Source organism: Neophocaena asiaeorientalis, unplaced genomic scaffold, assembly GCF_003031525.2.
Source record: "Neophocaena asiaeorientalis asiaeorientalis breed wild unplaced genomic scaffold, Neophocaena_asiaeorientalis_V1.1 scaffold143, whole genome shotgun sequence".
NCBI lineage: Eukaryota > Metazoa > Chordata > Mammalia > Artiodactyla > Phocoenidae > Neophocaena > Neophocaena asiaeorientalis.
The window spans coordinates 2,612,484-2,626,969 of record NW_020175536.1 but is presented as its reverse complement, the minus strand read 5'-3'; the positions used below and the strand labels follow the sequence as shown (position 1 = coordinate 2,626,969).

Genomic DNA, 14,486 nt, shown 5'->3' with positions numbered 1-14,486 from the left:
GAAAAGTTGCAGCGAGGACCCGCCCTCATACAGGAGCCAATCCTGAGTAGCCCGGGGGACAAACCCCGGAAGCGAGCTTTCCGGCGGCGATTTTCCCCTCTCTAAGGTGGGTAGGTCTTTCTCGTCCGGGGCCAGGGGCCACGCTTCCTGGTCGCCTGGCGCCACCTAAGAACTCCTGGGCCCAAAGGGGCGGGTCCCCTGTCGACCCCTCCGAGCCCTGCAAATCGGGCCGCGTCGTGGGTCCTGAGTAGGGCTGGAGCGGCTTCTTCGCTCGTAGAAGTTCGGAAGGCCTCAGACGCGACTCCTGGGCCTGGGAAGTGACCAGCCGGTGCTGGAGGGCCGGGACTGGTGGTCTTCTCCCTCACCTCCACTCCCCAGAGATTGAGCATTCGGACTCCAGTTTACAAGACTTTCCCTGCGTCCCCTTATTGTCTGCCTGAATCTCGGGTTCAGCACATCTGCATTGCTTTGTGCTGACAGCAGTAAAATAGAGTACATTAAAAAACAATGTGAAACTTTTGAATTAGAAAATTTGGGCTTTTAGTTCCATTGAAAGTTGTTTTAATCTATCAGAACCTCAGCGCCTTCACTTGTAAAATGGGGTTTACGGCCCCACCTGTCACTGAATTGTTAAGAGTTAACATAGTTTAGATCTCTTATGGAATGTGATCTTTAAAAAACATACCCTAGTTCTTCTTGGTGGAGTGTCATCAAGTAGGTATCTTGATCGGCTTTTAAGCCCTGAATCAGGGAGATGCACCTGGGGTTGACTTTCTAAATTAAATCCATTAAGAAATTTTTATATGTAATTTATTGTACCTGGAACAGTAAATTTAAATTATAAAAAGAGTTTTTATGAAAAGGAAAGGGGGGTATAAGATCTGTGCTATAATGTTACTGTGGTTGATACAAATGACAGGTGAACTATACAGTAAGGTATTTAATAAAGTGTTTAATGAGTAGATTTGTGATGACTTTTGTATTGCAAAGTTCAGAGAACAGTTTGAGGAAAGTGAAAATATTAGAACATAAAGCCTTTCTGATAGGGTCTCTCGATTGACTCTGTAAAGTTGGACAGTCTTTGGAAATCCTTTAGTACAATCCTTTCATTGTGCAACAAAGTAACAGGTCCAGAGAAGGTACTGGTCATGCGGGATAAATTTAAACTTGACTTTAATGCTCTTGGCAGTAGTAATAAAATCTACTGATGCATTAGGATTGTATCAATTAAAGCTCGTGAAAATTAGGTAGAAAGAAATCAGTATCTTAGGGGTACACGACTAACTCAAATTTCTCAGAATCCATTCCAAGCAAAATCAAGTGATAGGGCTTTAATTCTACAAATATTTCTTAATGTTTGCTTTATATAAGTGGGACATAAATGTAAGTTAAATATAGTCCCTATCCTTAAGATTACAATCTTTTAAGAGACTAAAACAAGAACAAAATTAGTGGTGAAATAAAATGGTATGTAGCACAAAAAAAGTAGAAACTAGAGAGAGATCTAATTTGGAGGCTCAAGAAAGACAATGAAGGAGGCAACATCTGAGAAGAGTCATGAAAGACTGATAAGATTTCGACAAGTATAGTTGGGAAGCTGAGAAATATTTTTAAAATATCTATTATTCTCATTTTGTTTAAAGTTTAATCTGCTGCATAACTCTTTAAGCTGATACTGGTTTATAAATTGTTATGGCAGCCTAGCAGAATAAATATCATTTCCTTCAGGAAGCCTTCTCTACTCCCTGAGGACTGGGTTAATTATGACCTTCCTGTATATTCATCATATCTAGATATGGTCTTATTATAGCACTTAAACACTGTCTTTGCCAATCTCCCTGACGAGACAGGAAGCTTCTTGAGGTTAAGACGTGGATCTTGTTCATTATTGAATCCCAGTACCCAGAGACTGGCACATACCAGGCATTCTATTCATCTTTGTTGAATGAAGGAGTAAATGACAGCCAAAGTTCCGTTTCAAAACAAGAACCCAACTAAGAACTATAGTTATCTGTCAATGAATAGGACTACGTTTTAAAGCAGTGAATTTTCCTAAGCCTGAAATTGTTAAAGTAGAAATAGGTTGATTATTACAGATGTCATGATAAAGATATCTGCATTGATGAGAGATTGGGACACATGTCCTCTGGGGGCTATTCCATCTCTAAGAATCTCTGATTCTTGGAAGTAGATTTTTTAGGAACTAAAAATTTTTGCTCCTGCTTTATAGCTTCTGTGTGTCTAGTCTATAAAAATCGTGAATGTGGTTATCTTTATTAGGTATAATTTAAAAGCTTCAAGCATTAATCACTGTTAGCATAATACAATATAGTATGTGAACCAATAGATTCAAAATAGTGTTATAACCACTGACTTAGTAGAAAAACAATATTAAAAATAAAGATAACTGAAATCTATCAGTTCCAATATTTAATGAATGTGAAGGGTATTAATAAACACCAAAAAAGTTTAGACAGGGCTTATTTGTGTATATTTGCAAGACTTATCTATGCTATTGATAAAGCCTCAATAACCATTTTGCTCCTAATTTTTGTGTTTGTGTTTCAGATCTTGATGAATAAAATAAAGCAGACATAATTCATCTCTGGAAAGATTATTTATACTGTGGCATTTGAAATGCTTTGTATTTAGAATAGTAGTAAAAATGGAAAAACAGAAAGTAAATGATGATGGAAAACCAGACCCAGAGAACTTGGACTTTTCTGAACACTTTAACCAACTTGAATTATTAGAAACACATGGACACCTTATTCCCACTGGCACCCAAAGTCTCTGGGTAGGGAATTCTGATGAAGATGAAGAGCAAGATGAAAAAACTGAAGAGTGGTATCAATTGCAAGAAAAAAAAATGGAAAAAGATCCAAGCAAATTGCTTCTTTGGGCTGCTGAAAAAAATCGGGTAAAAAAAGAACAGTTAAAGAGGAAACCTTAATTTAGTAGGAAACGTATTAGATTGGAAGCCAGAAGACCTGTCCTGAATCTTGCTTTAGTCTGTAACTTTGGGCAAAGCCTACTGTTTCTGAACCTCTATTTTCTTATCTGTAAAAATGGCCACCATAATACCTGCCTCTTTCATACAGGGTTTTATACAGAGGCAATGTATGTGAAAACACATAGTAAGCTACAAAGTGTCACATGGGTATTTTGGGGAGCTTTAAGAATAATTATAAAGAGAGCAAGCAATCATCTGTATCTTTAAATCATTTATATTAAGTCATTAGGGTCATCCTAAAGACAAGTCTTTAGTAAAAAGAGGATGGGAATTAACATTTATTAAATACCAACTGTACCATGTGCCTTACTACATTATTGATTTAATCCTCATATATCCCTATAAGATATGTCATATTCTTCCCTTTTACAGATTAAGAAGTTGAGATTCAGGAACATTAATTTGCCCAGAATCGTCCATAGTAGGATGACCCTGCTTAACAGCCAAAGTCTGTTCTTCCCACTTAGCCCTTTGTATCTTGTTTTACTAAGTTCCCCCATGCCTCTGTTAATAAACTAATAAATGGTCTTATATTTTTGGATAACTTTTTAAGCCAAGAGCAGACTGCATCCCACCAGAGGTCCTCAGACCAAACTGAAAATCACTTCCTGAAAACATGTATCTGAGGTTGTTTTAGTTAGAAGGAATTGCGCTCCTTAATCTTGACTTCCTTGTTACCATTGTATTCTACTGTTAAAAGAAGTTTTTTTTTTTTTAATTGGAGGGTAGTTGATTTACAACGTTGTGTTGGTTTCAGATGTACAGCAGAGTGATTCAGTTATACATATATTCTTTTTTAGATTGTTTTCTCATTTAGGTTATCACAGAATATTGAGTAGAGTTCCCTGTGCTATACAGTAGGTATTTTTTAAAGTTTTATACAGTATGTATATTGGTGTGGTAATACTACTACAGAAAGATCAGTCTGTTCCATTACTATGTTTTCTTCGCAGATGAAATATAAAATATTAATACAATTCTAGCCTGTATTATTCATCTAGGACTATAGCTTTTATACAATAAGCCTTCATTGGACCAGGAATAAATGTATGGTTTGGTATTCAGAGAATCATGCTCTTAGAATCAACAGTTTATAGTTAACACTGACTTGTTCATTGTTAAATCAGTTCCCCACCCCCCCAAAAAAATCGTATTTTTTATTTTACAGTCATCTGCTAACAAAGAAGTTTTTATTTAACTTAATTAAATCGAACACTAGATGGTTTAATTTTCTTTGCTTATTGTTTCATTTCGAGTTGGGTTTGTAAAAGATCTATTTTCTTCTCAGCTGACCACAGTGCGAAGACTGCTTTCAGAAAAGGCCACCCACGTGAACACTCAAGATGAAGATGGGTACACCCCACTCCATCGAGCAGCCTACAGCGGACACTTAGACGTGGTCCGGGAGTTGATTGCACACAGGGCAGATGTTCACGCGGTGACTGTGGATGGCTGGACACCCCTGCACAGTGCCTGTAAGTGGAATAACACCAGAGTGGCTTCTTTCTTACTGCAGCATGATGCCGATATCAACGCCCAAACAAAAGGCCTCTTGACCCCCTTGCATCTAGCTGCTGGGAACAGAGACAGCAAAGATACCCTTGAACTCCTCCTGATGAACCGCTACGTCAAAGCAGGTCTGAAGAACAACCTGGAAGAAACTGCGTTTGACATCGCCAGGAGGACAAGCATCTATCACTACCTCTTTGAAATTGTGGAAGGCTGCACAAATTCTTCACCTCAGTCTTAATGGTTCTAATAACTTTCTTAAGTTTCTAAGTCCCAGTGCCTCCTTTGTGTGAGATGTGAAATGTCCCCATGATACAAAGTTGACATCAAAAGTCTTAGGACAGTAATTCAGTGGTACTCACGACAATATCCTTCCAAGTGAATTGCCTGACCTTGATGGCAAAATGTATTTGGAAGTTGATTGGATATATCTTTAACGATTTCCGTGGTGTTTGTGATTTTTATCAAATCATTTTAACTTACCTATACTGAAAAACTTGTCACAAGCTGTACAGAAAACTAATGATATTTTTGGTGCTGATCCAAGAGAAATGTATTTTTAAATATTCCCCCATCCTAGATCTTTGTGCAGTATTTAGTATATTAATGTGTATTTTTATAAGGTCAGGTAACTCAGAATTTCATTTAAAACTCTTAATATACTGGTGCAGTTCAGCTGTCTTCTCTGCATCACCATAGCCATTTGCTTTCATTGTAAACCGTAAGAATGAACATATTAGTGTCTTGAATCTCCGTAAATTAAAAAAAAATCAAGACACCTAGATCTTTGTTTTCTAGAACCTAGGCCATTTTCAGGAAGTAGCTAGGTGTTTAATCCACGAATTTTATATACTGCCCCCTCCCACAATCCACACAATCCTGTGGACCATCCTACCTCACCCTGGTCAACCTGCATATTCCTTATGCTGCTGGTGAGTCAGCACGACCCTTCAGACATACGCACAACTATACCTTGGTTCAGATCATAACGTATCTGCTCTCCAGCTAGTTTTACCTCCCTGGTCCTGCTGAGCTGGGCACTGCTCATCTAGACTCTCAAGTTCACAGGAAATGTTCTTTTCCAGGGTCCTCATTTTATACAAGCCACACAAAGACAAAGTGACAGGGAAAAGGGATTCTAAGAATGAGGGGATGATGATTATATTGGGGTGAGAACCGCAAAGTGGCTCAGGCCTTTTTTAAAAGCCACATTGTGGATAGTGACAAAAGCATAAATATAAATATTCCAAAAAAAATAAAAATTTTGAACAACCAAAAAAAAAAGCATGAATTCTTTTTTTACCTGTGTATCTTCCTTGGATCCATAACATGTTTATTCATTCCAGCTAAGAGATGGAAGCAACCCAAAAGCCCACTGACAGATGAATGAATAGAGAAAATGTAGTATATACAGAAAATTGAATATTATTAAGCCTTAAAAAAGAAGGAAATCCTAACACATGCTACAACAGGGATTAACCTTGAGAACATTATGCTAAATAAAATAAGCCAATCACAAAAAGACAAAGTATGTATGAGTCCACTCATATGAGACATCTAAAATATTCAAATTCATAGGGACTTCCCTGGTGGCGCAGTGGTTAAGAATCCGCCTGCCGATGCAGGGGACACGGGTTCAAGCCCTGGTCCGGGGAAGATCCCACATACCACGGAGCAACTAAGCCCGTGCACCGCAACTACTGAGCCTGCGCTCTAGAGCCTGTGAGCCACAACTACTGAGCCCGTGTGCCACAACTACTGAAGCCCACGCTCCTAGAGCCCATGCTCCACAACAAGAGAGGCCACTGCAATGGGAAGCCCGTGCACTGCAACGAAGAGTAGCCCCTGCTCGCCACAACTACAGAAAGCTCGTGTGCAGCACTGAAGACCCAACACAGCCAAAAATAAATAAATCTATTAAAAAATAATAATAAAAAAATAAATAAAATATTCAAATTCATAGAAACAGAAAGTAGAATGGTTGTTGCCAGGGGCTGGGGGAAGGGAGAAATAGGGAGCTGGTGTTCCATGGGTATAGAGTTTCTGTTTTGCAAGATGAAAAAGTTCTAGAGATCCATTACACAGCAATGTAAATATACTCAACACTTTAAAATGGTTAAGATGGTTTAAAAAAACTATTAGTCATACGGAAAAGATAATTGCAAATGTTTGTGATTGTCGAAGTACCTTAAATGGTCTCATTAATTTTACAAGTAAATATTATGATACAGATTTGGAAAATTAGTATCTTTAAAAGATAATTGACTGTTTAAAGAAAAATATTAACAATTTTTACAGAGTTTATAACATATCTAAAAGTAAAATATATATCAACAGTTATATAATGGCTGGAAGGAGAGAAATGGAATTTCTTTTTTTGGCGGCATTGAGTCTTTGTTGATGCGTGAGGGCTTTCTCTAGTTGCGGTGAGCAGGGACTGCTCTTCATTGCAGTGCATAGGCTTCTCACTGCAGTGGCTTCTCTTGTTGCGGAGCACGGGCTCTAGGCATGCAGGCTTCAGTAGTTGTGGCGTGCAGGCTCAGTAGTTGTGGCACATGGGCTTAGTTGCTCCACGGCACATGGGATCTTCTGGGACCAGGGATCGTACCCGTGTCCCCTGCATTGGCAGGCAGATTCTTAACCACTGTGCCACCAGGGAAGTCCTTGGAATGCTCTTAAAATATGCCTGAAGTGGTATAATATCTCTTGAAGGTAGCCCATGAAAAGTTAAAGTTGTATACCATAAACACTAATGCAACCACTAAAATAACAAAGCAAAGAGTTACAGCTAAACTTCATGATAAAAACTCTCAACAGACTAGGAATAGAAAGGAAGTTCCTCAGCCTGATAAAGGACATCTAAAAAAACCCCAAAACTTGACATCATACTTAGTGGTGAAAGACTGAGTGATTTCACTCTAAGATTAAGAATAAGACAAGGATCCATCAACAGAGGAATGGATAAAGGAGCTGTGGTACATATATACAATGGGATATTACTCAGCCATGAAAAGGAATGAAATTGGGTCATTTGTAGAGAGGTGGATGGACCTAGAGAGTGTCATACAGAGTGAAGTAAGTCAGAAAGAGAAAAGCAAATATTGTATAATAACATATATGTGGAATCTAGAAAAATGGTGTAGATGATCTTATTTGCAAAGCAGAAATAGAGATACTGAGGTAGAGAACAAATGTATGGATACCAAGGGGGAAAGGGGTTGGGTGGGAGGAATTGGGAGACTGGGATTGACATATATACTGTGTATTGATACTATGTATACTATGTATATTGATACTATGTACAAAATAGACAACTGATGGGAACATACTGTATAGCACAGGGGACTCTACCTAATTCACTGTGGTAACCTAAATGGGAGGGAAGTCCAAAAGGGAGGGGATATCTCTATGTGTATGGCTGATTTATTTTGTTGTGCAGTGGAGGCTAACACAACATTGTAAAGCAACAATACTCCAATAAAAATTAATTTTAAAAAATGGATGTTCTTTTTCAAAGTTTCAAATGCTCCCCTAGTAAATAAAACAGGCCACATTTTCAAAAAAATAATAATAATAAGACAAGGATGTCTGCTCTCACCACTTCTATTAAACATTTTACTGCAGATTCTAGTCAGGGCAATTAGGCAAGAAAAGAAAAGAAAAGACATCCAGATTGGAAAAGAACTAAAAGTATCTCTATATGCAGGTGATATGATCTTGTATATGAGAAATCATAAGGAATCCACTGGGAAAAAACTATAAGAACTAATAAATGGGTTCAGCAATGCTCCAGGATACCAGATCAATATACAAAAATCAACTTTAGTTTTATATAGTATCAATGAGCAAACTGAAAATTAAACTAAGAAAACAATTTCATTTATAATAGCATTGACAAGAAAAAACGTACTTTGGAATAAACTTAACAAAAGAAGTACGAAACTTTTGCTCTGCGAACTATAAAAGATTGTTGAAAGAAACTAAAGAAGCACAAAATAAACAGAATGACATCCCATTTTCATGGATCAAAACACTTATTATTGTTAAGATGGCACTACCCCCCACATTGATCTATAGATTCAATGCAATTCTATCAAAATTCCAGCTAACTTCTTCACAAAAATTGACAAGCTGAACCTAAAATTCATATGGAAATGCAAAGAAGCCAGAAGCGCCAAACAATCTCGAAAAAAAAAAACAAAGTTGGAGAACTCACACTTTTTTATTTCAAAACTTACTAGAAAGCTTGTGGTACTGGCATAAGGATAAACATATATATCAATGGAACAGAATTTTGAATCCAGAAATAAACCCTCACATTTATGGAGCACTGAATACTTTTGACAATAGTGTCAAGAAAATTCAATGGAGGAAAAAATAGCCTTTTTCAATAAATGGTTCTGGGAAAACTGGGTATCCACGTGCAAAAGAATGAAGTTGGACTTCTACATCACACTATAATGTTAATACAAAAATTAAAATGATCAAATACTTAAATGTAAGAGCTAAAACTATAAAACTTTTAGAAGAAAACAAATGGAAAAAATCTTCATGATATTAGATTTGGCAATGATTTCTTGGATATGTCACCAAAAACACCGCATTAAAGGAAAAATATAGATAACTGGGACTACATCAAAATTAAAACATTTTTAAAATCAAAGGACACTATCAACAAAGTGAAAAGGCAACTCATTAAATGGGAGAAAATATTTATAAATCATATATCTGATAAGGGATTAATATCCAGAATATACAAAGAACTCTTAAAACTCAACAAAAAACCCAATTCAAAAATGGATAAAATACTTGAATAAACATTTCTCCAAAGAAGATATACAAACAACCCGTAAACACATGAAAAGATACTCAAATCACTAGTCATTAGGAAAATGCAAAGCAAAATCACAAAGAGATACCACTTCACATTCATTAGGATAGCTAGCTGTTATATTTTTAAAAAGGAAAGTAACAAGTGTTGGCAAGGATATAGAGAAATTGGAACCTTTGTGCATTGCTGGTGGGAATGTAAAGTGGTGCAGCCACTTGAAAAAGTTTAATGGTTCCCCACAAAATTAAACACAGAACTACCATATGATCCAGTAATTCCATTTCTAGGTATATACTCAAAAGAACTGAAAGCAGGAACTCAAAACTGATACTTGTACACCAGTGTTCATTGCAACATTACTTGCAACTGCCTAAAGGTGGAAACAACCCAAACGTCCATCAACAGATGAACAGATATACACGATGCTGTATGTACATACAATGGAATATTATTCAATCTTAAAAAAGGAATGCAATTCTGATTCATGCTACAACATGGATGAACTTTAAAAACATTATGCTAAATGAAATAACCCAGACACAAAAGGAAAAGATTGTATGATTCCACTTATATGAAGTACCTAAAGTAGTCAAATTCACAGAGACAGAAGATAGAACAGAGGTTACCAGAGGGCAGAGAGAGGGGGAAATTGAGAATTATTGTTTAATGGGTACAATTTCTGTTTGGAATAATGAAAAAATTCTGGAAATGGATAGTGGTGATGGCTGTATAACACTATGAATGTACTTAATGCCACTGAATTGTATACTTAAAAATGGTTAAAAGAGTAAATTTTATGTACATTTTATCACAATAAAAATAAAGCAGTTATACTTCCAGATCCCCCATTCCTAGCAGCTAGATGGATGACCCCCCCCTCCACTCCAGCAGAAAATTGGAGGTAATTCACTGAAGGAAGTCAAACAGGCTCTCTGGATGGAAGGTACAAAGCACAGTTGAAGGCAGATAGTGGAACGGGAATTTCATGAATACTTACATTCTACATATTAAGCCTTCAGTTCTCCTCTCCCCCTCACTTCCCAGGGTGCTGGTACCAGACTGATTCCCTCCAGCAGGGAGACCGGAGGAGTCACTCCATGGAGAATCAGAGCAGTTCACGAGATAAGACCTTAAAATACCAACATGAGGGCTTCCCCAACTGAACAGCCGAGACAGATCACCCATCAGTGAAACCCCCAGTTGATAAGCCCACCTGTATGCACAGAGTCATATGTCCACTACTAGATAGGGCAAGACAGTCAAAGATCACCTGAAGGTAGAGGAAAGCTACTAAGAGAACAAAACAAACCAGAACAGGTAACTTGGGGGAAGCAACAATTATACAAGAAGAAAGTAACATTGGAAATGAAGTGTATCATTAATATCCTTAGACAGATAAGATACTGCATCCATGGTATAAGGCCAAAGTGTTATACAAAAAAAGAGACTGCAAAAACAAAACAAAAGCAACCTCTTGCTCCAAATAAAGCCCTAGATTTTCCCATTTGCTATTCAAATTAAACTTTTCTGAGTTTGATTTTCTCATGTGTAAAATTAGTTTTTATATGGATTCAAATAGATTGTGAATACTAAAGTGCTTAGGGCTTCCCTGGTGGCACAGTGGTTGAGAGTCCGCCTGCCGATGCAGGGGACACGGGTTCGTGCCCCGGTCCGGGAAGATCCCACATGCCGTGGACCAGCTGGGCCCGTGAGCCATGGCCGCTGAGCCTGCGCGTCCAGAGCCTGTGCTCCGCAACGGGATAGTCCACAAAAAAAAAAAAAAAAAAAAAGTGCTTAGACACTACAAGAGCTGTTTATTAATAATAATAAGAACAACAACAACAACTTACAATCCAAAATTTGGGAATCCTCAACATTGATTTATTCGATCATGTGAGTGTAGCAGGGAGCGGGACACGACAAGCAAAGCACTGCGTGAAACCAGAGACCTTTCCTTGAACTCACTGTCCAGTCCCTCCTCCCGCCCCTACTTGTTCCAGGTGGTGATTTGTTCTTTAGCCTTTGGGGCCAAACTTTTCGGAATTCGGATTCCGGCTGTGGCACTTCTAGTTGTGTAACCTCAGACGATATCCTCTGCTTTTCTTAATCTCAGTTTCCCTACCAAGGAATAGTAAACCCCCTCTTGTGAAACTGGTGTCGCAAACAAACGAGAGATAAATGGAAAGAAAGTACTTTGCTTTGGTCAGTAAGTAATTGCAGCTCCCCAACTCCAGCGCCTTCCTGGGCGCGCGGGTCACCTGTACAAGCCCACTGGGAGCGGCTGGGGGCGGCCGGGGGCGGGGAGGATCCACAGTCACCATGGCAACCGGAGACTCCTTGCCTTCTCCAGCAGCCTGCGGCGGAGCAGAGAAGGCCAGCCCGCCGCGCGCCGCGAAGAAGACCCCCGCGGCATGAGGGGGGAGGAGGCGGTGACCGCGGTGGCGTTGCCCGAGGCGGGCCGCGACGGCGAGCAGCCTCTGCCGCCCGCAGGCTTGGGATGCGGGGCGCGCGGGGAGACCGGAGGCCGCGGCCCCCCAGGAGTCCCGGAAGCAGTGTGAGTTCTCTTTCAGCCTCGGACCCCGCGGGAGGTACGTGGGCGAGGAGAAGCGGTGAAAGGTGAACTGGGGGAAACCGCACTAAGACTAGCTGAAGCCGCAAAGGTTTTGGAGGGAGGGGGCGGAGCTGCTGTTTTGGCAAAGGCAGGGGTGATGGTTTTGTGGCCGAAGGCATCTGGTCCATTTCCCCAAGCCCTCCTTCATAAAAGGCTACCTGAGTCCTGGTATCCTCCAACTTAATTGGTAGTGGCATTGGCCTGGAAGGTATTGAAAAAAACTGTTTGTGTGTATATATACATACATATGATACTAAAAATATTAAATTATAAACTATATCTTAATTATAAAAATGTGTAAAATATAATATATATTTAAGTTTTAAATATATTTAAAAATATGTTTAAATTATAAAAATGTGTAAAATGTAATATATAAATTTAAATTTTACACATCATAAAACTATGAAGTTTATATTTTAAATACATAAATTTTATACACACACGGAAATATGCAGATCATTTTTGTCAATTCCTTCATTTTACAGACCAGGAAACTGAGGTCTGCTCTAGAGGAAAGGAAGTGACTTGCCTACCGTCACTCAGTGCTGGAGAAATCCTTCAAACACTTAAACCCCCATCTCTTGGATTATCAGTTCATAAATTATGATTACCTGATCCTTTTAGAATCTCACAATTATGGGCCACGTTTTAACACACTGCTGTTGTCTCCTCCCTGCCCTGCCAAACACACAAACAACATTCAAATAAGTAAAAGCAGTTCTGGTTCACAGTCACAGCCAACATGGTTGAGTCCACGCTAGGTCCAAGTGCTCTTCCATACTGTTCCGTAAATTTACAGATGTTTCACAGCCCTTTGTGCCCCACATGTCTTCAGTAGTTGGTAAGGAATGATGAAGATGAAAATAATAGGCCAAAGAGGAAGGCAAGCGTTCCCAGCCCTTTTGCAGCACCTCCCTGATTGCCTCTCTAGAGCACCGTGGCTCCCTCTGCGCCAGGACAACAGAAGAGCGAGGGTTGTTCTGAAGCCGCTCAGCTTCCGCTCCTCGAGCGACCACGCACCCTCCTTTTGGGAGACGGAGACCCCCCGAGGAGCCACAGAACTGCTGCCACCTGGTAAAAGGACCTCTTCCCTCAGCATCAGCCACAACGTGCCTGATTATGGTACCTCATTCCTGTTATTGTCAACAGCACGCAGAGACCTTATCTAGAGCAGCTAAATTCACTATATATAAGTATTCAGTATACTTAAGTAATTCCTTACTCCGACTTAAAATTCTATCTATCTGGGAATTTTCCTGTTAAAGATGCTATAATTTAAAGGTTCTGTATTCCCTGTGACTGTAGGAGTAAAAGGTGGAATTAACCATTCGCTCACCAATTTGACAGCTATGGAGTCCTTTTTGCATGTCAGGCATTGGGCTGGTTGCTGGGAAATGAGTAATGAATTAAGGCAGGTGTCCAGACTTTCAGGAGCTCACAAAGTCAGGATGGGGGGCATATAAAGAGTTCCTGCCTCAGCCTTCCTGAGTTCCTGGCCTCAGCTGAAGTAGAGACAGAATATTTACACCTGCACAAAGTACCCATTCAATTTTCAAAACTTTTTTTTTGAAAGGTCTTCAATCTCTATGTTTTGGAAGGGTCCCCAGTCTCTGTACAGCTTCTACTCCCTAATCACACATCTGCTCCCAAATATACACAGATAAAATGTGGTGCTTTCCCACTGAAACATGTTTGAATTATATAGTGGTGGCTATTTGAGCACCCACCAAATCTTTCATAGACTCCGTGTTACCTTTCTTTTTTTCTTTTTTCAGTGTTACCTTTAAAATAATTTGTAGTGCTTTCACCACACTGGCTGAACTATCCCAGTATTCTCCATTTTATTAAATCACTGAATCCAGTACAATCAGGTTAGTGTATGTGGTGGGACTAAAACCTCCCTTGATCTGAAAATTATACTTCTATTAGGTGGATCTAAAATTACATGAGCTGTTTAGACAGACACATTATATTATTAACACACATAACAAACGCAGTCTATGACATCCTTAGTCCCCTCCCCCCCCCCCCCCCCCCCCCTTCAACTGAAAACATTTGACCCAGGCCTTTTCTGTCCTATGCTTATGCAATTCCTTTGTTTGGTCCTAAATACAGGTCGTTATATGTATCCCCAACAATACCGTCCTATGAATTTTAGCACTTCATTCTAGGTGTAGAAGGCCCTTTGAGTCCTGAGTTTGCCATTCAGCACATAAACCATTCACCAGGTTTGTGCCATTCTCACATTTGGTGAGTTTGCTGAAAGTTCCTATATTCAAATTAACAAATTAAATGGTGATCCCAACAGTTCCAAGTAGAGTCTCTAGAAGCCCCTGATCTGTCAGTCAGCATCTTTGGCATGGGCACTCTCTGCCAAAGAGAAATGTAGTTTATCACATGCCTTGCTAAATGCACATACTGCACTGTGGTTACAGCATCTCCCTAATCTGTCTAGTTTAGTAACTTGATTTGAGAGAGTTAGGTAGGCATGCTTTTAATTTTTATGATTTCTGGAAGTT

The 14,486-nt window shown here is 39.3% G+C and overlaps 1 protein-coding gene across 2 annotated transcripts; it reads left to right on the top strand.

The window, feature by feature from the left end:
* Positions 1-34: 34 nt before the first annotated feature.
* Positions 35-5,879, top strand: ANKRD49 (ankyrin repeat domain 49). 2 transcript variants are annotated; one of them, XM_024731325.1, is made up of 3 exons: positions 35-106; positions 2,569-2,920; positions 4,302-5,879. In XM_024731325.1, exons 2-3 carry the CDS (start codon positions 2,666-2,668, stop codon positions 4,761-4,763), a joined length of 717 nt encoding a protein of 238 aa, XP_024587093.1. In that variant the 5' UTR covers positions 35-106; positions 2,569-2,665; the 3' UTR covers positions 4,764-5,879. The 2 variants fall into 2 exon arrangements, with proteins under 2 accessions (XP_024587093.1, XP_024587094.1); XM_024731326.1 differs by lacking the exon at positions 35-106 and adding an exon at positions 603-714.
* Positions 5,880-14,486: the final 8,607 nt, after the last annotated feature.

Coding starts and splice junctions, on each gene's coding strand:
- ANKRD49 (XM_024731325.1), top strand. CDS start 2,666: ATGGAAAAACAGAAAGTAAATGATGATGGAAAACCAGACCCAGAGAAC. Junction 2,921..4,301: donor GGGCTGCTGAAAAAAATCGG/GTAAAAAAAGAA, acceptor TTTTCTTCTCAG/CTGACCACAGTGCGAAGACT.